The 26898-nt window shown below is 45.6% G+C and overlaps 1 protein-coding gene across 1 annotated transcript in view; it reads left to right on the top strand.

The window, feature by feature from the left end:
• The window catches only part of Otoa (otoancorin), a gene marked incomplete at both ends in the record, with an annotated part of 74303 nt that overhangs the window by 43370 nt on the left and 4035 nt on the right, over positions 1-26898 (top strand). The window contains 10 exon segments of the mRNA XM_013504888.1: positions 281-416; positions 1296-1486; positions 5335-5428; positions 8480-8609; positions 11876-12078; positions 16052-16207; positions 22636-22778; positions 23346-23482; positions 23996-24093; positions 26769-26898. Coding sequence (XP_013360342.1) covers positions 281-416; positions 1296-1486; positions 5335-5428; positions 8480-8609; positions 11876-12078; positions 16052-16207; positions 22636-22778; positions 23346-23482; positions 23996-24093; positions 26769-26898 — 1418 coding nt within the window.

A 26898-nucleotide genomic window follows, 5' to 3' on the forward strand; every position in this document is an offset into this window, starting at 1 on the left:
TTTGCTTCCCTGCCCTACAGGAGGAGCATCATGGGAAGTTTGCTTCCCTGCCCTAGAGGAGGAGCACCATGGGAAGTTTGCTTCCCTGCCCTAGAGAAGGAGCATGATGAGTGGGAGACTTGCTTCGGGCCACAAGGAGCCAGAGCCTCACTGGGAGAACACCCATTAGAAGCATTTGAATGATCCCAGTGATGAGCTCTTGTGCTCGTGGACCCTGATTTCAGGAGCGAACGCAGCGCAGCCACTCTCTTCCTCTTCTCAGTCTCCCTTCTGTCTCCAGGGCGCGCTTCCTGGCCTCCGTCCCAGCCTCCCAGTGTGCGCCCTTTCTGATCAGCCTGGGGAAGAACCAGCTGGACTCCTTGGTTTTAGATTCTCACAAAAAGAATTTGGTCCTCAGGAAAGTGCAGCAGTGCCTGGTAAGGAAGTTTCCTACGTGTCACCTTCACTTGTGCCCCCGCCCCTTGGCGTGTCTGTGCCCATCGAGGGAGCCCTGGGGGGCGCCTGGCTGGGATATTGAGCCTGCTGTAATACTAAGAAATCTGATGTGTGGCCCGAAAATCATAGGTTGGAATTACGTTGGCCATGGGTTCTGCAGATGCCTGTCCCGTGGCCTGAATGATGGGGGGCCATGTGGGAGGACGGGGATAAAAAGCATGGTACACAGTCTGAGCCCTAGACATGCAGCAATTAGTGATGAGGCTTTGGGAAAGTCCTTTCTCCTGCTGAGCCTCAGTCTTCTCATCTGTAAGATGGGCGCCTTCTGGAGTTCTGGAGGGCATTAAAGTAGGCAGTGAGTTGTTTAAGGCAAGGTCCTAAGGCCAGGCTGCCTGGGGAGCTGTCTTTAAAAAGTGGATGATATTAGCACTTACCTCTGACAGTTACAGGAATATTAAATGGATCAAAACCTGCAGACACTTAAAAGAGTGCCTGGCACAGCACACGATAAACGTAAGCTATTTTTGCCACTTTGAGAAAGAACTCTGGAAGCTTTCAAGTGTTATACAAACTTTGAAGCGCTGAATTTTTAATGTTATATTATTATTATGATGCTTGTTAAACTCCGGAGAGTCCCTTGAGCTGTGACAACAACAGCCCTCATCGACTGAGTGGGGAAGTGCCCAGCTAGGTTTTCTCAGACTTCGGAGACCACCCTCCCTGGGGGGAACCAGGCCCCGCTCTGTCTGTGGTGCTCCATGTCGGGGAATGTTTAAGAAGTTCGGGGCAGGGAGTATTCTTAAGGAATCACACCCTGGAGCACTGCTGGATCTCTCATCAGCTTCACTTGTTGTTTTCAGGGCAATTCCGTGGCTGACGAGTACACCGTGGACATCCTGGGGCACCTACTCTGTCACTTACCAGCCGCCTTTATTGAGAGAGGGATCTCCACTAGGGCCTGGGCCACCGCTCTGCTCGGCCTCAGAGATTGCCCAGACCTCAGCCCTGAGCAGAAGGCTGCAGTGAGGCTCAGGATCCTGGAGCAGTGTGGGTGAGAGGGCGGGGCTCAACTCCGTGGGGCTAAGGGTGCTGGGTGGGGGGGACTGAAGCTTGCCTCTCCTGCCCTGCCACCAGAGAGCGTCTCAGTGTAGGATGCGATCAGATGCCTGCACCTGTTCTGGAAATGTGAGCTTCCTTTACTTGGCTTCAGATTCCCTGTGAAGTAGGAATAACTGTAGCCGCCAGCAGGCCTTCCATGGTTGCCGCTGGCACATGGAAGGGAAGGAGTTTTGAAAAGACGGCCTGTTAAAATGCAAGGTGTGGTAATGTTATCGTTTTAAGAAGTTTTTCATTTGATGATTGCTAACCGAGAACCTGTCTTCTGGGTCTGATACTCTGTCCTCACGTTGGTGATTCTGTTGCATATACTTTCAGTAGGATTTTTAATCTGGATATGTTTGAATCTCTTTTATGGGATCCCTTTCTTCCCTATGTTGGGCGTTCACGGTTTCCATCACTTTCCTAAGCTCTTCTGTTTTTTAAAAATCTGTATCTGTTCTAGATTCACTGAGCATATTCTTATTATGGTCATCATCTCTTTAATTATCAGTGAAAATATTTCTGATTTTTCTAGAGCCTCATTCATCTGCTTTGCTACTTCTGCTGCTACCGTTTCAGAAAGTTCAGCCGGGTGGCTTTTGCTTTCTTCCACTTCAGTACCTGCCGGATTTGCCTGGGACGAGCCGGCAGTCTGAGGCTGCTTCTTTGTTCCATGTCTTCTTATTCCCTATTTTTAAAAATTTGTTTTCTGTGTTGATGCTTGTAAATTGCTTGTGGTAGGTAGCTTTATTACTAGTATCGATATCTCCTTAGGAAATGACTACTTTTCAGAGATATCCTCTAGGTGTAGCTGCCTTTTGGCTTTTGAGTGTATCCCAAGATCTTGCCTCTTCAATTTATTAGAGATCAGAAGTTGCTGCCTTGGCTTAACACCCAGTTCTTTGGTCCTAGATGATGGTATTGTTTATGACCCTCAGATAATCTCAGCACTGACATATAAGAAAGAAGAACTGACCACAACAACTATGTCACCTTGGCTGAAGTAGTATAGTCATTAATAACAATAACATCAAGCACAGACTAGAAAAAGACAAACTGTGCTAACTGTTGGTTAGTTTTTTTTTTTTTTTTCTGGAAACTGGAGTCAAACTCACGACCTTGCGCTTGCCAGGTAGGCACTGTGCTGCTGAGCTAAATTCCCAACCCTGGTAACTGTTAATTTGCTACCTTAACCGTATGTATAAGATTATAACAAAATCTAAAACAAGCCAGAAAATTACATGCAGAAAATATCCTCTCAATAGAACAATTTTATCCTTGGGAGAAAATTTCAAAGGGATAAGAGAAAAAAAATAAAGAAATAAAGGAAGAGAAAGAGATTAGAAGCAAGGGTGAAGGACAAAGAAACATTGCGCAAGCTTTGGGAAACTGGTGAAGAAGAGAGAAGGGAAAGAGAGAAGGAAAAATAAAAAACAAGAACTGAACAAACAAACAAAGAGCCTCTGAAAACAATGTTTACACTCATGAAAAAACAAAAACAATCAAGAATAACAACAATGACAACAAAACAAATGCAAAGGGGAAAAAGAGAGAGATTTCTCTGTGATTTCAAGCCTGTAGCTATCTTCTGGGGTCTGCAGTTTTGTGGCGGTGTACAGTTCAGGTGCGTCTCCACTCTGCTGCAGACAAAGAGGCAGCCGGGGCCCTGCTGCATGCTGGGTAACCTGGCATGTCTGCAGCAGGAGTAGGGTAGGGTACCAGTTCTGGTGGTTTCCACTCCACAGAAGTTCAGGCTGAGCCTGGCCCCTGGCTGTGGGGTTGGAGGCTGAGTTGTTCAGCCTACAGCGCTCTGGCTGTCTCTTGCTGGCCTGACCTCAGCCCTTGACCCTGGATGTCTCCCAAGGTCGTGGCTCACCCAGTCACCGGGAGCTGTGAGAGGAAGCGACCCAGGGCTGCTCCACGTCCCCGCTTCAGGTGGCCCTGGCCAAGCAGGGAGTGCTGGGGCTGGAGTGCAGCGACTGACAGCTGTTGACGTTTACAGCATCTGCTGCTCCGCTTCCCTGGCGTATTTCTCCAGGGAGGCCTCTGGCGTCCCCGCCTTCGCTGTGTCTCTAGATTTGAACCTCCCTTCTCACTCTGCAGGTCAAGGGTCAGGGAGAAAGTACAGTCTACACTGCTTTTTTCTGTGTGGAGATTCATCTCTCACTTGTCTTGTGGGCCCCAATTCTCCCTTCAAATCCTTTCTGGGTCCTGGGAATCCACCTCCCTCCTTCTTTTCTTCCCCACACTGTTACATTCCAGTGTCTGGATTCCAAACTCGAAGATGCTGATTTGCTGCTGTTTACCACTCTGGCATCTTCCCAGAAGTCCATTTTTTATTGTTTTAAAGATAGGTTTTTAAGAGTAGTTTTGAGTTCTTCATAGCAAAATTGAGAGGAAGGTATAGAATTCCCATATATCCCTTGTCCCAGGATACCCATAGTTTTCCCACTGTCAGCATTTCCTAGCAGAATGAGGCATTTATTCCAGTTGATGAATGGACATTATTGTCATTACATTACCATTATGACCCAAAGTCTGTAGTTTACACTGGGGGTTACTCATGATGTTGTGTACTTTATGGGTTTGGATAAATGTATAAAAACATATTCACCATTAAATGTCATTCAGAGTAGTTTTGCTGTTCTAAGAATCCTCTGTGCTATGTATGTTTATTCCTTCCTCCTTCTACTCTCTGGACACCACTGGTAATTTTGATTTTCCCAGAATTCCATGCCATTGGAAGCATGCAGTATGTAGGCTTTTTAAGATTTGCTTCTTTCGCCAGGCATGGTGGCGCATGCCTATAATCCCGGCACTCGGGAGGCTGAAGCAAGAGGATTGTTATGAGTTTGAGACCAGCCTGGGCTACAAAGTGAGCTCAAGGCCAGCCTGAACTGCATGGTGAGATCCTGTCTCAAAAAAAGACAAAAAAATTTTAAAAATCGAAGAATTGCTTCTTTCATTTAGTATTGTGCACTTGAGTTTTTCTCCATGTCTTTAATGGCGTGGTAGATCATTTTTTTTTAGTGCTGGTTAATATTCCACTGTCTGGATATACCACAGTTTTTATGTAGCTCCACCTGTTGAAGGATATCTTGGTTGCCTCTGCGTTTTGGCCATTCTCCATAAAGCTGCTATAAATATTCATATGCAGATTTTTGTGTGAACATACGTTTTCATCTCCTTTGGGTAAAAACTAAAGTGTACAGTTTCTGGAGCTTGTGGTAAGAATGTGTTTAGCGTAAGAAGCCATCTTACTGTCTTCCTGAGTTAGAGCTGTTATCCTTCCAAGTTTAAGAGAAAAAATTTGGTTTTATAAGAGAAGACTGTTCTGGTGATTAAAAAGGAAAAACCGTTTCGTGATTCTTAAGGAAGGGAAGGAAGGGAGTATTGGGATATAAGTTGCAGAAATTTGATAATTCAACCCAAACATGGAATATAAGGGAAAACTACATGGTGTTGACTTCATGCTTGGCTGGTCGAGTCCTGTTCCTCGGCTCAGAACTCCTTTGTGTGGACTTTATTTTCTCCGTTTGGCACAACATTGATCTCCAGTGTCCTCTTTACTGGGAGAGATCTCAGGAAAAAGACAGCCTGTTTGATCCACTGGATATCTCTGATTGGTCAATCTGCATCACACGCCCATTTTTTTTTTGCCAGAAAAGTGGGGCCCTGTTGACAGCCTTCCTAGGTGTTAAGAATGATCTGTTCTTAAAAATAAAGATGCTAAGGTACAAGGGCAAAAGATGTCCACCACTGCATTTTTAAAAAATTTTATTGCTTGTCATCTCTTCTCAGACACCCACAGAACTGGACAGCAGAGACCGTGAAGGACTTGGGGCCTTTGCTCGTACTCTTCTCAGGAGACGAACTACGTTCTGTTGCCACAAAGGTACTTCCGTGTCTCCTTTCGTGAATGCTGAAGAGCTCGAAGGGAGGAAAGTGGGGTCAGTTGCCTTCCTCGGATGATACAGTCTGTGGTTCTGGAAGCTTCCTCCTTGTCCCAGGTGTTTCCAGGTTCATTTCGGGTTGCCCAAGGTTCAGGATAAGGGAGTGAGGCAGGAACTAAATGGACTCTGGACTGCTGCGTGGCCCTCCAGGCGGATGTGTGAAGCCTGGGGACTGTCACTTAGCTTTTATTTTTTTTTGAGACGGGGTCTTGCTATGTAGCGCGGCTGGCCTTGGACTTGCTCTGTGCACCTTGAACTTGCTGTGTGATCTGGGCTGGCTCCTGTCTACTCATATCTTAGCCTTTTTGTTTGTTTGTTTGGGAGTTGGCGTCTCTCCAGGCTGATCTTGAACTCCTGGGTTCGAGTGATCCTCCTGCCTCACTCTCTTGAGAATCTGGGTCCACAGGTGTGTGCCACTGCACCCACGCCCGTTCAAGGTCTTAGAGCCTCCAGTTTCGTATGCTCATGCACATGTGTGCCCGGGTCGTGCAATCGGCGGTGCAAACACCAGGACACAGCCTTCCTGAAGACCAGCTTCGGGCAGTGCGTTGTGCTTGGAGTGACTCCATGATTTAGACAGACTAAGCGAAGTGACATGCAAGCCAAGCAGAAGTTAGCCTCCCTCTGCTGTGTGAACAAAGCCACCCAGGCTCACTGGCCTGTGGCAGAGGCTGGTTCCCTGCTGCCCGCTCTGCCGGCCACTGGGGCAGCCGTAAGTCTCCATAAGTCTGTCTCTGGAGCCCTGGATGAGTCTTTTCACACAGAGGGTCTGAAGCTCCTGCAAATGGAGGGGAAAAGTGTAACTGGGGAAATGGCACACTGTCGCTTCAGCCACATGCCAATGGCCAAAGCAAGTCACCCGAGTCAACCCCACCTCTATGGGGCAAGAAGTAGCTTCTTCCCGTGGAGGTGGGTGGTGGAGAAGGAGTGAGTGTTTGGTGGGTAACTGTCAGATCTATCACACACACATCCACACACTCTCCCCCCTGTGCATCATACATGCTCAGTGGGGCTCTCCAACGTGCACACATTGCTCTGGAGCACATGCGTGTCACACACTCATCAATCATCTTCTGAGTGTTTGAACACACAGCCATAAGCAGTAGATCGATGGGGTGGCACGCACCTGTGATACTAGCATTCTTGGAGGTCAAGGCAAAAGGATCGTGAGTTAAGCCCAGCCTTGGCAACTTACTGAGAATCCATCTCAAAGTAAAAGTAATAAAAGAGTTGGCAACTGACCTCAGTGTGAAGGCCCTGGTTTCAATCCCAGGTGTGTATAGTAGGGTGCTACATAGGTGAAGACATACTAGCTAAATTAATTTTAAGCACAAAAAGCCAGTGTAGATGAAGAGAAATTTCCAAGTGTGCAGGAGAATCGTTAATGCCAAATTCAGCCCCACAGTTACGGGGGCGGGGGAGGCGGGAGAGTCAGGAAGGGACCTGTCCGTTATATCCGTGATGTTTTATTTCATAAGCTGGATTGTCGGTCCATGGGTGTTTTGTTGTATTATTCTCTATACTCTTTTTCATGATTTGAATGTTTAATAAAACAAGTAATATGTGCTCATGGATGACAAAAATCCCAGCTGCTCCGAAGGCTGCAGCATGAAAAGCAAGAGTGCCTCCCGCCCAACCCAGATCTCCAGTTCCCCACTCTCCCTCCTGAGGCGAGCGCTATTCTGTTCTCGGGCATCCTTTCCGGAGTACCCTACCCACACCTGTACACGTGCCCCCCTTGAAAACACCAGTCCCTCTGCTACGCACTTTGCATTTTAAAAGTTAACCAGTCGTGAACTGCGGAATGGCGGGGCTGAGGCCTGAGTAATGATGCATCGTTGGGTGATTCTGTCACCGTGCAAACATCACAGAATGTTTTTCTGCAAACTAACATTATGAGGTGATCTAGTCTCGTGGGTTCCCTGCTGTGTCTGGGGCCTGCATTGATGGAAAACATCATTCATCGGTACTTGGCTGTCCTCTTAGATGACGGGCAGCGCAGTGAGCTTGTTCACCCCAGCTGCACTGCGAGTGTGGGACACGTGTTGCGTTAGGGTGGTGGCGGTGTCACTAGGACCCTGGGATTTTTCAGCTGCATTAGCATCCTATGGACCAGCGCTGTGCGTGAGGCCTGTCACTGGCTGCAAGGTTGGTGTGCAGCTCACAGCTGTGTCTCAGAGCTGCTGTTCAGCCTGAGCGCCCACGAGAACCAACTCAGGACCCTGCTGTGGACTTCTCCGGTCCCCAAGCCAGACCAGCTCACTGGGAGTCTCTGGAGGCAGGGCCCGGATTTCTGTAGAATTCCCAGGTGACTCTGACATCCAGCCGGAGTCCCTGGGAATGAGACTAGAAAGAACTACATAAACTGAGGTGCTCTCTCTCTGGGCAAGCTGGGGCACAGGGGTGCACGACTCTGTGCCACTTGGTGCATTTCCTAGGCTCGTGGGCAGGGCTGCCAGCGAAAGCTCAAGTCAACTAAGTGTATTAGTTCCAGATGAGAGCTGACCCCTTCTCCAAGGCAGCCAAAGCCCTTTAATGCTAACCTCTATCCAAAACCCGGAGGTAACCCTTCCCTGCTTCTTTTTGTAGTAAATATCAAATTTAAAAACTTTCGACAAGCTCCAGGCCAACAAGGGGTGGACAAGGCACATTTCTGTAGGTAGTATCGGACATAACTCACCGTGTAACAGTCCCACAGCAAACTGAGTGTGCCTCTCCTACATTTCAGCCGATGTAAAGTAGTATGACTTTATTTTTGCTGATCTGATTGGCAAAAATGACATATACTTGTTTAGCATTTAATGGGTTATTGTGGGGATCCTTTTATAAGATTCTTTATAGAGACCACATTAGTTAGGGTAGGAATTAAATTTACATGGGAAGCTGCAGTGAAGAAGGAAAAATCCAGAGGCACTAAGTAGTGCTACTGCTTAAGCTCCGATTTCAATGTGTGTAACGCGCTGTGATTGTGATCGGTTCCTGTTTCCCCACAGTTCCCCGATATCCTCCAACGAACAGCTTCTGAGCTGTCTGGGAGCCAGATCCCGCAAGCGTTCCTCTGGGCTGTCTTTGAATCTGTTCAGAACAGCAGTGATGAGAACCCTCGCTTCCACGCCACCCCTGGTGAGTGCTGTGGGGCTACCTGATCTCAGCCAGGGCGGCGGCGTCTGGGGCTGAGTCCTGACATTAAGAGGCCTCTTTGGTCGTGGGATAAGTGGAGTAGTTAGGAAGCAATAGAATGACAAAAATCCACAGGCTAAGGTAAAACACCTTTGTAAGGAGATTTGAAATGGTGTTCCACACATCTTACCTGGGCTGTAGGTTAACGGGTGTGTGTGTGTGTGTAACAAAACATTTCAGCAGGATTGGCTTGAAGGGCAGCAAGAGTTCAGCAGCTAAATACTGCAAGTATGGGGACAGGGGCCAGATTTGAATCCCGTCTGCCACTTGCTACTGCTGTGTGACTTTGGGTTAGCGTTTCAGCTTCTCTGTGCTTCAGTTCTCATCCTCTGTACAGTGGGAAAAATGAAAGCCCTGTGCTTCACTGGGTTATTTTGACGATTAGGGGCTTAAACTTATAAACATATTCACAGCAGTGCCTGGCGTGTAGAAAATGCTCCAGAAGTCTCAGATATTTTCATTATCCTAACGGGGTGCTGTGTGCAGGCTGTGCTAGCCATTGGGAGACAGTTAGTCAGACCTAATAATACTTGTAGTAGTCATAGTTAGCAATCAGTGCTTGCTTGCTTTCATTCATTCAGCAAATATTTATTGAGCATATATTACATGACATAAAGAGAAAAAAATCCCTGCCTCTCATAGAGTATGTATGTATGTATGTATGTATGTATTCATTGTCTTTTTGAGACAGGGTCTCTCTATGCAGTTCAGGCTGGTCTTGAGCTTACTTTGTAGCTCAGGCTGGTCTCGAACTTGCAATAATCCTCCTGCTGAAGCCTCCCAAGTACTGGGATTACAGGTGTACGCCACCACGCCCGGCTCTAGAGCTTACTTTTAAATTGGGCATAGCCAAACAATCAATTCTATGCTTAAGGAAAATATATAGTATATCGTATGATGATGCAAATCAAGAAGGAAAACACAGCAGAGAAAGGGGGCTGAGAGTGTCCGGTGGGGGCTGGTGGCCCTGCAGGAGAAGGTGGTCAGGGAAGGACAGCCATCAGGAAGGTCTCCTGGAGATGATGAAGTGCAAATGAGATCCCCTGGGATGTGGGCCATACGGACACTTGGGGTTCCAGTCTGCCAGGCAGAGGGAGCATGTGGCAGGGTCTTTGTTACCTTCTTGTTGCCGGGATAAAATACCTGACACCCATGAGTTAAAGGATGAGAGGGTTACTTTGGCCCACACTTTGTACAGGGTTAGCTCCTAGTCTGCTATGGACCTCTAGGTTTGGCTCCGAGGTAGGAGGGCAATGGCAGCAGAGCAAGTTCATGGGGGGCATCGAGGGAGGAGGAATACACTATACACACTTCCAGGCCCTGCCCACAGCCGTCCGCCTCTTCCCGTCCACTTTCCAACAGCACACCCAGCTATAGACTCATCAGTGACGAATCCAGCACCACACACCCACGATCCAGTCACCTCCCAAAACCTCACAAGAGTGCCTGAGGCCTTGTGGGGACGTCTGGACATAAGTCACGGCAGGCTATGATAGAGGGGTGGGAATGAGGCGCTAGTGTGGTTGCAGGGGACAGAAGACCAGGCTGGGCGCATGAGGTCTGACGAAGGAAACCATAGGGACTTTGGCTTTTATTCTGGTGGAGACGTCACGGGGCAGCAAGCCAAGAAGGTCCACATCTTTTCTATGCCCTGTCTCGTCTTCATCACTGTCCAATAAAGTGAGCACTATGATCTTCTCATTTTCTTGACGAGGGAAACTGGGGCTTAGAGAGAGTAAAGGATGCGGGCAAAGTCACAGCGTTGGAAATGGAAGTTCTTGGACCTATGTCCAAAGCTGGTGGTGTTCACCACTGGCTCCAGCTGCCCTCAAACCCCTGCAGTCTAGGTGTCACTGTGTGCATGCGGGACACGAAAACGAGATTTCCTCCCCCAGGGGAGGAAGCTCAGTTATTAGTACATAAATAGAGCTTTTATTAGTTGGTTCCAGGTGTCATTTGCTGCTATGTTTTTAGCAATTAATGCGTCAGCAAGGTCACTACTCAGTTTCATTTTAGTTCATGCGTGTGTATGTGTTCATTCACTGTATAAATATGTGCTGAACACCTACTGTGTGCCATGTTCTGTCCTAAGCCCTGGACGTACAGAGTACTAAGACCAAGCTCCTGGTGTGCTCTTCAGCTCTTCTGCTGCTTTCTGATGCTGCGCTGTCACTGATCCTGGGGAATCAGGAAGGATGGGTCTGTAGGTCTCTCTGCGGGTTGCGATGAAGATGTTTAGGGCCACTGTTCACATCCTGCTCTAATTCTGCCACCTGACTGGAGCCCAGTGAGTTGGCATTGAAGTGACAATGAGAAGGAAGTGGCCACGGGGCCTGGGCAATGCCCTGGCCTCAGATCATGCTTGTGAGGCAGTCCGTGTCAGTCACGGTCAGCTGCTAAGATGAAAAAACTTCAGGACTGCTCTTAAAGAGCCTTCGGTTTCCTTGCTGGGCACTTTGGAACCAGCAGTGGTGATATTTTATTTGAATGTTGACTGCTCAGAGAAGGCTCAATTTATTCAGAGACTAAAATGGGTGGGTTTTTCTTGTGGCCCAGGAGAATGCAGTAGACCCTTCGCTCTTCTTTCTGGAGCAGGAATGCCACACCCCTCACCGTGATTTCTATGGACAGCAAATCATTCTCTCAGATGGGTATGGGGGCTCCTCCTCTGGAACCACTGGTGCTGGGTGGCAGACTCTAATGTGTAGCAGGTCAGGCAGGTACCAGATAACAATGAGGATGATGATAATAGCAAACAATCATTAAGTGCTACTGTATGCCTGGCATCGTCCTGAGTGCTTTCTGTATGATAATGTTTTCAGTTTTTTAATCATCATACAAGGTGGTTTTTATGCTTATTCTAGAGACAAGGAAATGAAAACACAGAGGGGTAAATGCTTTGGATTTGAACCTGAAGTCAGGACCGTTCACCACAAATGCTTATTCCTTAAGGGGTTTGTAGCCTAGTTATAATGCTGTGACGTTCCTTCTTTTGTAAGTGGATGTGCAAAAATCTGTCATTTCTGTGAGTTTTGTTACCAGGTAGTTAGCAAAAATGGCAGAAGTGGCGTTTGAACTGCCCCTAGGTGTGTGCCTTCAACTCCTGTGCTAACCTGCCTCTTGCGAACCAATCAGACAGGTAAAGGATTTTATTCCATAGAGAAACTCAAATTCCCTGACACGCTCTTTCCCTGGCTCCTGCCCTGCAGCCCCTCATTCTGGAGGTTGCCATGGGGTCTCTGCTCCCTCCTCCTCCGACATCCTCAAGTTGGCTGAAGCCAATGCCTGCTGGACCCCTGAGGACCTGCTCTGCATGGGAGAAGACACGTTCAGCAGGAACGTGGAGCTGCTGGGGACGGTCAAGAGTTTCAGCGGGCCTCAGCTGGTGGCCCTGAAGGAGAAGGCGATTCAGGTAAAGCTCACCTCAGGGAGGAAGCATCAAGAGAAGAGGAAATGAAACCAAACCCAGCCCGACTCTCCACGCACGTAGCCCTCCTCAAGGAATTTACGTGTGCTTTGTTTGGTTGAGATGTCACCGCCTGAACGCAATGATGTAGTTGTGAGCTCCTAATCTGAGAAATGGGATTTTCTCCTCCCTCTTAGGACAGTGGCAGAAAATGGATTGAAATGTGTTGGAATCCTATAATCAGAAAATCACATTCTGTTCACATTCTGACTTAACCCATTTCCTGGGATTGTACCTTTTCTTTCTCTGCTTAGAGAACCCCTGAATTCTGCCAGCAGAATTTGCTCGGCGTCTACAGCAAATTCATCTGAAAACTGCAGGAATGAGTGAAAGGAAGACTGGAAATAGTTTGCTATCTTTAAAAAGTTCCCAGTGAATGGGTCACTTTAGCTGTTGGGATAGTTGTGGAAGATCTGGTCACCTTCGTGGGGTTAAAAGTGAAATTGCTTAAAGCTATATGTAGAACTCTATGGTTTTACAAATAATCCAAGTTTATTGTAGAAAAGTCAGAAAATAATAAATAAGAAAACCAGTCTTTTATCCAGAACTAAGCATTTTAGATATTTTGGTATGTTCACCTGAAGCTTCACAGACTGCTGTGTATGTGTATAAAATATAGATTTCATACATGCATTTCATGCTGGTGGTCATTCCTTAGTATCTGTGGAGAGCTGACTCCTGGACCCCTAAAAATACTAAAATCCATGAATGCTGACGTCCCTTATATGAAATGATGGAGTACTTGCATATAACCGACCATACCCCCCAACATGCAAATGCTGTGTAAATACTTGTTATACATATCATTTAGGGAATACTGATAAGAAATGTTTTTTAATTCAATACAGAGGGGCTGGGGATATAGCTCAGCAGCACAAGCGCCTGCCTCACAAGTGCAAAGTCCTGAGCTGGATTCCTGGTAACAAACAAAAAAAATCAATTCAATACAGATGCAATTTTTTTTTTGGGGTGTGGTCCTATTGGATGATAGACAACCACTTTACCCCTGAACTTGAATTGCGGCCCCAGATACAGTTGTTTTGGTAATATGTTTGATCCACGGTGGTTGAATCTGAGGTTTGCAGAATATGCACATATGGAGAATTGACAGTATTCACATATGCATGTTACAAAAACCAATTATCATGCTCACCATTCAATAACTTCCCACCTGTATCCAGCAGCATAGAGTGCAATGTTTAAATATCAGAAGTATGAATCTATCTCAGTATTTTATGGAGCTATATAACATTTCATTTTTTGCCTGGTCTTTATCTAGCCAGTTGTTAGGTTCTTAGGTTGTGGCATATCTTTGTTCATATGTCTTCGGGTGCTTGTCTCATAATTTTCTTAGGCTTAATTCCCAGAAGGGGAATTTCTGGGTAAAAGAGTATAAATATATAAAATCTTTTTGATACTTATAGACAAATTCCCTCTTAAAGTCAAGTACCCATTTATATTCTCAGCAACAACAAATTAAGGTATCATTTACCTCGTGACTTTTTTTTTTAGTACCAGGAATAGAACTCAGGACCTTGAGCTTGTCAGGCAGGTGCTGTGCAGCTGAGCTATATCCCCAGCCCTTGCCTTGTGTCTTTACAACTTCATAAATGATCATTCTTTGTACTCCTTGTCAATGTGATGGGCCAACATGGTCTTAATTTAATTACTTTACATCAACATTTCATTAATTATAATGAAAGAGGATGAACTCTTTTCATGTTTACTTCTTTAAACAAATGTAGTGATCTTTTTCTGAATGATTCATGGGATAGTTGTATATTAAGGAGACTTACCTGACGTCTTTGTTGTTGCTGTTCTGTTTTTTCCATGCTGAGGATTGAACCAGGGACCTGGCACGTGCTAGGCTAGCACTCTACCACATCCCCAGAACCACCCCTTTTTAAACTTTTATTTCATTTATTATTATTATTATTTGGTATGGGGAATTGAACTCAGGACCTTGCACTTGCCAGGCAGGCATTTGTGCCTCTGAGCTATATCCCTGGCCCTACTTTTTAAAATTTAATTTAATTTTTTATTATTTTAAAGAGTAAAAGAAGGATAACATAGTAATAGGGGGGCTTACCAAATTACAGACAAACTGGTAGGAAATTATCAATGGTTGTTGTTTTACATATTGTTATCTACAAGATAGTTTCTCAGGAAGCAAACAGACAAATAATAGTGAGTTACAAACAAAAGTGGTAGGTTATTATTAATGGTTGTTGTACTATACTTTGGTATCTTCAAAGTGGCTTCTAAAGAAAATAAATAGAGCTATACATGAGTGACCAATTGAATAATCATCGACTATTCTTAATGGTTGTTGTAGGAAATACATAATAATAAACATACATTCATTTATGAAATAGCATAGGAATAATACAAACACTGCAGAGTTAAGGACAGATTAGTAGGAAAATATCAATGGCTGTAATACATGGTGGCATCTTCAAAGTGGTTTCTCAGGAAGACAGAGATACCCAAGAAAGATCTAACAAGTAGTTACAGCCTAAGGGTTGTGGAAAATAGCATATTACCTCCTCACCAGTGACTCCTGTCGCTGAGGTGTGATGGCTGGAAAGAAGGCCAGGATTGAAAAGAAGGACCGAGAGACTTGCACCTGTGTGTAGCAACAGGCTGTTTTCTTGTTCCTCCATAGTCATGATTACCCAGGGCTCCTCCATGGAGATGACAGTCTGGCCAGAGGGAGAAGGCAGACCATGCCCCAGGCCCTCTCATTCCTGTTGGACTAACTGGTAGCATGGGTCTGAGCTCTGGGGCCTCCGCTTCAGAGGGCAGCCCAATCTCCAGTGGTCACCTTTGCACTCAGGGCATGGCCCATGGGGCCTCTTAGGGCCATTCCTCTTGAGGTGGCCTGGCTTTTAACAGTGGTAGCAGATGAATGCAGTTGTGGAGTTTTTTAATTTTAAAGAGAGAAAAAAATAAAACCTATATAGAATTTCAAAACAAGGTGATCAGAAATTAACAATGGTTATCAGATTGCATATTGTTATCTTCAAAGTAGTTGCTCAGATGACAAGATATAGGCAAGCAAAATTGTTCGGACAATATAAGTACGAACTGGTCCTTTCAATGAACTGATAGAAATTAGAAGTACAATTATCTTAGCTATCTTGTGTATGTATATTTTTCCCTTCCTTCTTTTCTCCTTTCCCCCATCCCAGTCATTCTTGTCTTCCTAGTGTAAGAAACTGCAAGAGTAAATAAGAACCAAAAGGTACAACAGATATTGTGAAAGGGAAAGAAACTGCCCAGCCCTTTTTATACTTTATTTTGAAATAAGGTGTCACTGTGTTGCCCATGGTAGCCTGGAACTCTTTTCTCAGCCTCCCGAGCAGAGGGACTGCAGGCTTGTGCTCCTATTCCCAGTCCTGTGTCTGTTTGAAATACTGTTTTACTTTGTTTAAGCTGCTGTAAGAAAATACCTTATAGCAGGTAACTTAGGAAATTCTTTTTTTTTTTTGGTACCAGGAATCAAACTCAGGACCTTGTGCTTGCCCGGCAGGCCCATGTGCCACTGAGCTATATCCCCAGCCCCCATATAGCAGGTAATTTAGAAACAGTGGAAACCTACTTCTCATGGTTTCAGGAGCTGAGAAGTCCAAGACCAAGGTACTGGTAGATCGAGTGCCTGGCGAAGGCTTGTTTCTCATAGATGGCACCCTCTTACGGTGTCTGACATAGGGAAACAGCTTTCTGAGGTTTCTTTTATAAGGGCACCTGTGCCCACTGAAGAGGGCAGAGCACTCACCACCTGATCACCTCTCCAAGGCTCCACCTTCCACACTGGCACATGGTGAAGTAGCTTGCAACGCGTGACCTTTCGGGGGACATAAACACTTAGACTACAGCAAACGTGTCACTAACATTCTGCTGTTTTCCTCACCTAAAGGTCTGGGACACTCCTTCCTGCTGGAGAGAACACCAGGTTGTCTCCCTGGGGCGAATTGCTCTGGCTCTTAATGAGGCTGAGCTGGGACAGCTGGATCTCCACTCCATAGACACAGTGGCTTCCCTGAGCCAGCAGACAGAGTGGACCTCAGGACAGGTCGGTAGCTGCTGCTGGGTCCTTTAAATATTCCGGTTGTCTCTGAATTTTGCTTATGTTTTCCTTGTTTATATTTAGCGTATTTATAATAGCTGCTTTCATATCCTTGTTACTAATCTCATCATCATTATTATTTTTGAATCTCTCTCTACAAACCTTTTTTCTCCTAGTTCTGAGTCATATTGTCTTGCTTATTTTTAAGCCTAGTACCTTTGACTAGTCGATGGGCATTATGAATTTTGCACTGGTGAGCTTTTTTTGGATTTAGTTGTATTCTTCTAAAGAATGTTGGGCTTTGTGCTGGTTATGTGTAAATAATGTGATTTCCCTTTTGAGCTTTCTTAGGGAAAGTCCAGAGCGACCTTTATTCTGTGGTTAATGTATACCCATTACTGGGACAAGATTCATCTAAAGACCCTACTCCACACACTGTGTATTTCAAGACCTCTCCACTCTGCTTGGTGGGGATGTGAACTCTCTTCTGTCTCCATGTGAGCTATGGGAGTTGCTCCACCCATTACCTTCTCTGTGGAATTTCAGTCCTTACATGCCCACATCAGGACTCGATACCCAAGCAGACATCTTTGCAGATTTCTACAACTCTGGCTGTATAGTTTCCTCCCTCTGTACTCCCCCATGAACAGTAGGTGCTCCTGGCCTTCTGAACCCCCTGCTCTCTCCTTGCTTTTTCTCAGTTATTTATAGAAAAATGTAGATTATCTGTTCTCTGAGCCTGATGATATGGAAAGAAAACATTCTAAGAGTCTGACTTCATTTCCTTTGGGGCCACCTGTGATATTTGTACTGGCTTAGAATAGAGCTTGGGCACAGAAACTGTATCTATAAAAGATGACTAGGACACATTTTTCTTTAAAAATATGTTTAGACATACATGTTTTGTCACATAGGAAATATTTATTGAATAAATGAATGCTGAAGCATTCTTGTTCTTGTGGGGTCAGTGGGAGCAGACTGCCACTTTCTGAGTGTTGGGGAACCCAGGATGAAGAATAGTTTGCTAGGTTTGCTTCTGTGAATTTTTGACCTTGGAGCTGTGCCCTCAGCTCAGCCAGACCACTGGGCTTGTTTGGGTCCCACTGGAAATGGTCTCTGGGCAGTGAGGAAGGGCTTGCCTTATTTGTTTTCCTTCAAGATCCCTGTTCTGTGCTCCCTGTTGTCCAATATCTGAATATAGTAGTTTCATATTTTGCTCAGGCTAGTATAGTCGTGTGTTTTTTGGGTCTGATTATTCTTCTTTTCCCCCCATTTTTCTAGTTGTTTGTGGTGGGAGAAAAATTTAATTTTCCAGCTCCTAGAGACTTCCTCCTCCATCTTGAAAACCAGCAGCTTAGCTGTGATGGCTAATCCTTCATGGACCTAAGAAACAGCTCTCGCAAGCATGTTAATGTTTTGACTAGGAGACATGTTTAGGGTGTTCAGTCTCCTAGACTGCTGCAGAGGGAAGTCCTAGCTCCTTTACGTTATCCTCATTCACAGACACTTTTCCCTCAGTAGGCTTACATATTACCATATCAGCAACCCTACAAAAATGTGTCTCTTCTTTATTTGTGTTCCAGAAAGTTCTGTCATTAACTCCAACAGTGCAGGTACCTCGAACCATCCTCAGGTCCGGGGTAGAATATACTGGTTTGGCCAGGCATGTGTCAGGGCCAGGCTAGTATAGTCCCTCTGCCCAGGACCACATGAGCTGAGAGTGGGGAAAGGTGATTAAGATCCCCCTAAAGATGTCTGTGTTACAGTTTGTGTCTGGATGTCCCCCCAAAGCCTCATGCAGTCATGGGGTCCCAGCCTTTTGGAGGCGGCTAAATCTAGAGTTTGTGATTGATTCATGGTCTAATGCTAGAGTTAAAGGTGTGAGTGCCACACCCTCCCTAGGACGGGGAGCCTGACTGCGATATAAGGGGTGGAAAGAGGCTTGCTCCCCACTTCTCTCTTGCTGCTTTTGCTGGTTTCTGCAGCCGTGAATGTTTGCTCCTGTATCATGTGCCACCCTGCCCTGGAGCCAGCCAAGTATGGACTGAAATTCTATAGACTACGAGCTAAATAAACCTTTCCCCTTTAACTTTGGGTGTCAGGTATTTCATCTCAGCAATGAGAGAAAGTAACTAAGACAGTCTACATCCGGGACCTATAGTATGTTGCCTTATGGGACTTTGCAGAGTGTATTTACTTAGGATCTTGAGATGAGAGACACCCTGAATCAGCCTAGTGATTCACAAGGGGCCTCGTAAGAGAGAGAGATAAGGGTGCCACAGCTATGCAAGGTGAGGTCACGGTGGAAGCAGAAGGAAACAGAAGGTGAGAAGGTGCTAGGCTGCTGATTTTCAAGATGGAGAAGGAACCTCTAGGAGCTGGAAAATTAAATCCCTTTGGAACTTCCAGAAAAAACATGCCTTGCTGATTTATTTTAGGGCTTAGTATCTTCAAAACTGTAAATGAATATGTCTGTAGTTGAAGCCACTAAGTTTGTGGTAATTTGTTATAGCAGCAGTAGAAGACTAATATGGAATAGTTTAGAAAGGAAAAGTGTGGTGATGTTGTTAAACTTAGAGAGAACTGGTGCTGGGCAGGCAAAAACCAATGTGCATCCCCTGCCCTCATGGGCTTTTTGTAATCAAGGTTTTCATGTTCCACAACTCCTGAGTGTCATCATTCAGGTAGAACACAGTGTGAAGGGTGTTCCCTACGAGATAGGCAACATGGAGGTCTTGGTCATGCGGATTGGGTGAATTAATAAGACAAAGCACTTTGGGTCATGTCTGATGCAGGAAGGTCAGTAAAAATCAGTTGTTTGTTCATTGTCATTATCATCATCATCATTACTAACACACCTCCTCCTTCTCTCTTCTGCATTAATTTCTTCATTTGCAAGGTGAGAGGGTTAAACTCAAAAACCTAAAGTTCCTTCCATTTCAGCATTCTATAATCTCGTGGTTCTGTGACTCTAAAACTGGCTTTGACTAGTTTAAGAAGTGCCACATCACACATTTGATATTAAAATCATTCTATTTGCAGTCTGAGGGAAACAGAAAAATATATCCAGCTTAGAAACTGGAGTATCTCTTTCCCTTTGCACCAATTTTAATTCTCATGGATGGCAGTGAGATTTATCAATATGTTCCGAGAGGATATGAAAACCTAACATTTGCATATATCATTTGCAGTCAGTTCCTCAACTTTAGCTCCCAATCAAACCCTTAAATGCATTTTTCTAGATTAATAGTCAGACCTGGAGGAACTATATTAACAGATAGTTCAGCTTAAAAACCAATAGAAGGGGAAAAACTATTACAGAAGCCAGAGGGATGAAGAGAGAGATTGAAATCGTACAGTTCCTCATTTTCCAGTGGTTAATATTGCCTAAAAGTGTTGGTATTAATTGTCTTAGAATCATTACATATACGCTGGTCCGGTCATTCGAGAGAACGTATTTTGACTTATCACCCTGCAGGCTGAGCTTGCATTTCTGGGTTCCAGTGGCAGGGACAATTTAATGCCACATCTTCAAAGTAATTTTGTTTGAATTGTACTTTTGCACTTTCATTTTAAAATGGGAATGCCTCATACTTGGGGAGCACAAATTGCTTTGCATCAACTAGTGAAACCTGATTGTGAAGACTTAATAAGAAAGATTCAGAATCTATCCTGAATCTTCATTTTTTCCCCCTAGCCAAACATCTTCACTGTAAGAGTACGGGTTCTGGATTCTGACTGTTGGGCTTTGGTCCTAGAACCAGTATTTTCGGGCACTGTGCTGTGGCTTATTTAACCTCTCTCTGTGCCTCAGTTGTTCACATGTGAAAGAGGGTTAATACTGATTAATATTAATACTAATATTAATGCTTAGGATTGTGGTAGTGCTAGCATGCAGAAAACATTCAATAAATGTTAGCTGTTATTGTTTTGTGTGTACATTCCCCTTTAGTTAACGATATTCACATCTCAGAAGGGCAGTACTGAAACTCCCCCAAAGTAGCTGTGAGTTTAGTAATCACTGACGGAAACTTAATAAAGAAACTGATCAGTGAGATTTACAGAAACATGGGAATCTCCTTGAAGCCGGTCCGTCATGTGAAGGCAGAAACATGATGCTATTTCAAAGGAACGCGTATTGCCTATGACTTCTATATGTCACTCGCGCATTCATTCATTTATTCATTCACTCACTTCAAACGTCCTTATTGGATTCCCACAATGGGGCAGACATCGTGGTAGATGCTTGGGATCAAATGGCAGACTCTCTAGCTGTGGTCCTTGTTTGGGGGGAGTCCACTGGTGATACAGACAAAAAGTCAGTGGCAAAGATGAACAGCTTTAAAAACTGTGATAAGTGATAAAGAAAATGGATCAGATGCTCCTAGGAAGAGTAGGGAGGGAGAACGAGCGGATGGTGTCCAGGACAAAGGCTTCTCTGAGAGGGCAGTGCTTCAGTGGACCCGCGGGAAGGCTCTAGCTGCGTGAGCAGTGGGATCCCCTTTGCAGCCTTTCACAGTGTTTCTCAACATTTCCCTCAACACCGTAATGATCCATATCGTGTGACGGGGGTGACTAACATTGCAAGGTGAAGGGAACTGTCACTACATCCTTGTGACCTTTACTTCCACTAAGCAGGTGCACATTCTTGGAAGTCTCCTTCTCGTCCTTGCCCTGTGATTTGTTGTAATCCTTTCACTTGCTCCTCTGAATGCCAAATGATTCAGACTTGATTCCAAAGCTCGCCTCCAAGGGCTTGGCTTGGATTGTTCTTCAGGCCCACACAGGTAGATCAGATGAATCGGGGTTCATTTACTTAGAAGTAGCGGCAGACTAGTTTGAGCAAAAGAATCAATTTATTGATTCACATAATTGAAAAGTTTAACCTTAGAGTTCAGGTACAGCTGGATCCAGGGGCTTCAACACTATTGTTGGGAATCGAGCTCTTACCACCCTGCAGGGCCCTCTGCTTTCTTTTGTATTCAGAGGCAGGCTGTCAATGTAGTAACGGGTCTTTCCATCCAACCGATCTGCATTTATATCATTCCAAGGGTCTATGTGTGCACCCTTCTGAATCCAATTCCAAGCTCTCTCTTAATTGCTGCAGTGAAAGTCTTGGTTGGTTCTGGCTGGATCACATGTCCAGTCGAGAACCAGTTACTGTATTCAGTTAAAACATGACTTGGTTAGACAGGACTAGGCCATATCATTATCTCTCTGTGGTTCATTCAGACTCATTATATGAACAAGAGTATGGGAAGTGTGGTGGATTAACTAAAGGTCAGTCTCGAATACCCGGCTGAACTGAGTCCACATGGTTTTGGGTGTGGAGGGCCCACCTGAGGATCATTGACAAAAGCAAAGAAGGAGAACTGGAGGGGAAGAGGGTGTGCTGTTGATTCTCCTGGAGAAGCTTGTCTTGATGGTTTTTCTGATATGAACTCAGCTGTTCTCATTGTCTGAGGAGCTTGGGTCCTTTCTGTTGCTGAGGATGGCTCCAGTTCTCTTCAGGGGAGCTCTGGTCCTTATTTTGAGCATTGCTTCCTGGCTCCAGTGCAGACCCCTCAGCCTGCTGGCACAGGTCCTTCATCCTGCTGGCACAGACTTCCTAGCTTCCCCTTACCTTTGGGCCTTCCCAGTGCAGATCCTTGATACGGACTTGCATGAGACATTGTCTTTGGCTCTGGGCCTCCAGCTGGACTCTTGGAGGACATTGCCACCAGCTCTAGGTCTTCAGCTGGATAAGTGCAGGATGTTGTCATAGGATCCAGGCCCTCAGCTGGATTCTTTGGGTCTCTAGCTCATGGACTTGGGTCTCTAGCTCATGGACAGATCTCTTGCACTCCTCTGCATTTGACTTCTGGGTGGATATTATAAAATAGCCCTATAAATTATGTGTCCTGTGTTGAATCTATTTCCTTGCAGACCCTGACTACAGCAGGAGGAGTGGTCCTCCAGGTAAAGTCACAAAGGATGAACAGCCGCTATGCTGGAAATCAGGGATCTTCCATACCAGTTCTCTTCAGTCTAAGCTCGTTGGAGTTATGCCTGTGTGATTTTTAATGCCAGAGCATCTTATGTACTACTCTCTGAAACTGAAGAGTGAGAGCAAGTATATTTCTGTAGAAAACAGGAAGCAAGATTCATTCCAGCTGAGCTGGTCAGGGAAAACTTCATGAAAACGGTACTGAACAAAAACATAGAAGTGTGGCTGGACTGTAACCCTTGGGGCCACAGAAGGGCACTTCAGACGGAGGGGCTGGCCTGAGCACAGGCAGAGACAGGAAGCTGTTGGGTACTGTTGGAAAGTTGTGGAAACAGAGACTAGAAATGTTTGGGTCCTGACGCAGAAGAACTTCAATGTCCAAGGTATCTGAAAATAATAAAAGTTTCTCAAGGAAATAAACAAGCCATTTTTGTTTTGTTTTTTATAGGCTAAATCCATCCTTCAAGGGTTCCTACAGGATTCAGGCTATCGTATCCAAGATCTGAAGAGCTTTCATTTAGTAGGACTTGGTGCCACTCTGTGTGCTATGAATGTCACCGAAATCCCACTTATAAAGATCTCGGAATTCAGGTAACCCAAATATTAGTAAGCAAAATGACAAATCACCCATCCATCCATCCATGGACCCATCTATCATCTATCCATCCATCCATCCATCCATCCATGCACCCATCTATCATCCATCCATCCATCCATGCACCTGTCTACCATCCATCCATCCATCCATCCATGCATGAATCCATCCACCCATCCATGCACCCATCCATCCATGCATGAATGCATGCATCCATCCATCCATCCATGCATGAGTCCATCCATTCGTCCATCCATCCATCCATCCATCCATCCATCCATCCATCCATCCATCCATGAACCCATCCATCCATCCGTCCATCCATCCATGCATGAATCCATCCATCCATCCATCCATCCATCCATCCATCCATCCATCCATCCACCCACCCACCCACTCATCCAGTATTCACCATTTTCTGATGCTTTGGCTCTTTCTGGGCCAGAATAGGGAGTGGGATTAGCTGGATCTTGTCTCCGTGCTGAGCCTCCTTACCTTCTGCACATTGCTTTTTGGTTGGAGATTTCCCCAAGCTCATACTGTACCCTTCTGTGTTTAACAAGGACGGTGGTGGCCAGAATTGGGAAATTACTGTGCAGCAACCACGTCTTGGCTGAATTTAAGAGGAAGGCAGAAGCTGTGTTTGGGAAGCCCTCTGAGTGGACCAGCTCTGTCTTGCAGGAGCTTGGGACCATTGCAGGTAAGAGGCCTCTGGAGCACACCTTTCACTCCCTTTTCAAACTTAAATCTAGGACAGAAGTAAAATAAAACAAAATAATAATCCTTGGTTACACGTGAACGTCAGTGTATTTACTGCAGGCTACCCTTGAAGCTGCAGAGAGTCGCGCCTGCAAATGTGCTTTTAAAATAAGCTTTCCTGAGATTCTCGTGCAAACCACAGTTTGAAAAGCACTGGTATAGAATGTGATTTAATTGGCCTCTAAATAGATTTATACACAATCTTAAAGTGTGTAAATTGAAGCTCCTTCTGGGCATACATTTCACTGTAGGAGGCCAATCCAGGCTAATGTGACCCACATATTTTTCTGAGTTGATTAAGGAACTTGATTCCCCAGTGTGATTTTCAGGGCCTTTTGTAAGGAATGATGATTGTCTGGGACATGCAGATCTGTACATTATGCAGCGCCATTAATAAAACAAGTAGAGTTCCGATGGCTTGAACTAAACCCTCACGATTCCTTTTTCTCCCCAGCTGGATTAACTAAGGCAGAGCTCCGAATGCTCGACAAGGAACTGATGCTGTATTTCCAGCCATCAGCAATAAAATGCCTTCCTGATGAGATATTCAAAGTAGGTGCTCAGATCTTCAAGGAGAGACGGGAGCTTGGTCCCATTTCAGATCACATAGGGAAATGGGTATCAGGCCTTGGATTCTTGGGGCTTGCAACCAGGCTTCTGCTAGTAGAGCCAGAGGACATCTCTATGCCCACAGTGGGTCATCACAAGATAATTTTAGGTGTTTAAAAAAGTTTTAAAAATTGTGTTTTAATTAGATTTATTTTTATGGTCACCTTCTCTTGATAGCAAGGGGTGCTGATTTCCTATTTATGGCAATGTGATAGGTTCATAAGTCCTTCTGTAAAACCCTTGGGGACAGATAAATTAAGAATTCCTCAAATTTTAAAAAGATCACCCTGTGCATGTCCTATATGTACCTTAACACCTCTAGTAGTGTCTGAAGCAATTGTAAGCAAATGCATTAATATTTTTGGGAAGAGATCTGTGACAAGTCACACTAGTTGGAATAGACTAAAAATAGCCTCACATCAATTCAGGTCAAATTTTGCCAGTAAATAAGTTTTGTCTTAAACTTTGGGGGGAAAAACGGTTTTTCGACATCAGATTTGCAGATGACAGATTTTGGAGCTTTGTAACATCTCCTTCTAAATAAAAAATATTATGGTGGATTTAAAGAAAAGTGTTATGCAAATCGCAATAGGACAGGTGGTTAATTGGTGTGGAAAAACTGAAAGGGTGAAAATGGATAAGCTGCAGTAGGGGAAGCAGGGTGTCTACTTAGAGAGCCTTGCTTCCTGTCCACGTACAGGATGAGGAACGTTTTTCTGGGACAGTCTGCTGCGCTGTGGATGACCCTGCTGTTCTTGCTTTCTGAGAAATGGGGGAAAACATTCTGTCCACCACACTTGGATAAGGCGCTCAAACCAGTGTTGCCACATTACTGGTTCATGTTCAAGACTGAGAGCTGACGTAAACCACTTCAGCACTACGGACAGTTCCCGACACAGAGCAGGTGCGCTCGCTCTTTGGGGTAAAGAGCAGCTCCCAAGGCCGATGCACCGGTTCCTGCTTCCGTTTTGGGGCATTCTGCTTGGCATAGGCAGCTTGGTTCTGGCATTTTTCTAAGCACTTATTCTCGGTCTCGTTTGGAGGACAGCTGTGGCTGCTTCATTGTTCAGGTGTTATCTATTCCAGAAATGCCTGCTGATAACCTCGAATGTTTTAGGCCCCAGGTTAAGGGTACGTGGGACCTGGGAGAGCCCTGTTAAAATGAGGAGACTGTTTCTCATCCCTGGCACATTAATGTGATGTAAGCACGAGGTCCCAGTATTGCTGGACCTTATTTTTTTAAAATAGAAGCAGCCGGGAATCTTCATTTTCATATGAAATCTCCTGATAATTAAAATGTTTGCAGCCAATTTGAATTCATTTTTGAAAATACAGTAGGCCTAGAGATTCAGTCTGGCCTGTGGGTCAGAGGCCAGCCCTGGAAATATAGTTGATTTGTGTAATACAGACTCTGTGTTAATGCTGGATATAAGCCACCCGCCCCCGAGATGAGGAGGAGGCGATGCTGTATCTTGGAGGACAGTAAGCTAGGCAGAAAGAAACGAGCAAAATTCTAGGCAGAAGGAAGTGCCTGGAAGGACGGGCCTCTGGGAACTGCGGACGCAGATGCTCATTCTCCTGGAGTGAGGTCCCCAGGAAGCTAGGGAGGCGGCACCCGGAGCGTGAAGGGACCGTCGATATGTCCAAGAGCGTGAGTTACATCCTGGGGGAAGCATCTACCTAGACAGGAGAGAAGAAGGTGGCTGAGGGAAGAGGAACGGGTAGGATCGTAAACACAGTATTTCTCAGATTTGGGGAAAGGGCTAAAACAATCAGAGTGAGGTTAGAGGCCCTTCCACAAGAGCAGAATCCTGTCACCCCATCTTATTCCACCGCCGCAGGAACTAGTCACCAAGTCCTTTGAAGCTGGCTGACCTCAGAAAACATCTTGCTAACAGTCCTCAAAGACCGTGTGCCCAGCAGAATTTCCCACGCTGCCTGGTGGGAGACGTCACCACTAGGTTACTGCGCTTTTCCTCCTCACGATCACACCTCCGCCCAGCAGCATTCACGGCCTGGGGTTCAGGTGGTCACGCCAGGAATCAGAACTGGCACGGGAGATAAATTCTCTGAGCCATCTAACAGGTAACCCAAGAGCTCAGAGAGGCTGTGTACCTTGCCCAAGACCACACAGCTAGTGTCTGGCAGAGCTGGGGCTCAGGGTCAGGTCCACGGCATTGAGGCTTCTGCTTCCTTTCCTACGTCAGTATCCCCTCTTCAGCTGTCCTTACTACCGCATACTTCCGGAGAAAGCCTTAATTTAGAGCTAGGACGTTCTAAAGTAACTTTTAACCCTTTTAAGTTCCCTACTCTTTCTTTTCTAAGAGGTGAAGGATCGAAATATTACTGGTCAAGAGATCTAGTGGGAATTCAAATACGTTGTTTTCTTTTAACTTCTATTTAGTGCTTGCTCCTGGCAAGTCTTGCTGCTTGTCCCTGTTTGGGCAGTTTTGGGTCACCCTCCCCATGTTAAAGTGTACGTATTTGTGTGGTGAAAGGCATCTGATACTAAGGAAGCATCTCAGAGGCGCACAGGTGGCAGATTCTCGGCGGATGATGCAGGCTGGCGAAGCCCAGAGAGAGCCCGCCCTGAGGGCCGCCCCCTGTCCCTGCTGCAGGAGCTGTCCGCGGAGCAGATCGCCGGCTTGGGCCCCGAGAACGCCGCGGCGGTCACCCCGGCCCAGAGCCGGCGGCTCAGCGCGCCCCAGCTGCAGAGCCTCCAGCGCGCGCGAGACGGCGCCAAGCTCC

Source organism: Chinchilla lanigera, unplaced genomic scaffold (assembly GCF_000276665.1).
Source record: "Chinchilla lanigera isolate Chin_1 unplaced genomic scaffold, ChiLan1.0 scaffold00092, whole genome shotgun sequence".
NCBI classification, from domain to species: domain Eukaryota; kingdom Metazoa; phylum Chordata; class Mammalia; order Rodentia; family Chinchillidae; genus Chinchilla; species Chinchilla lanigera.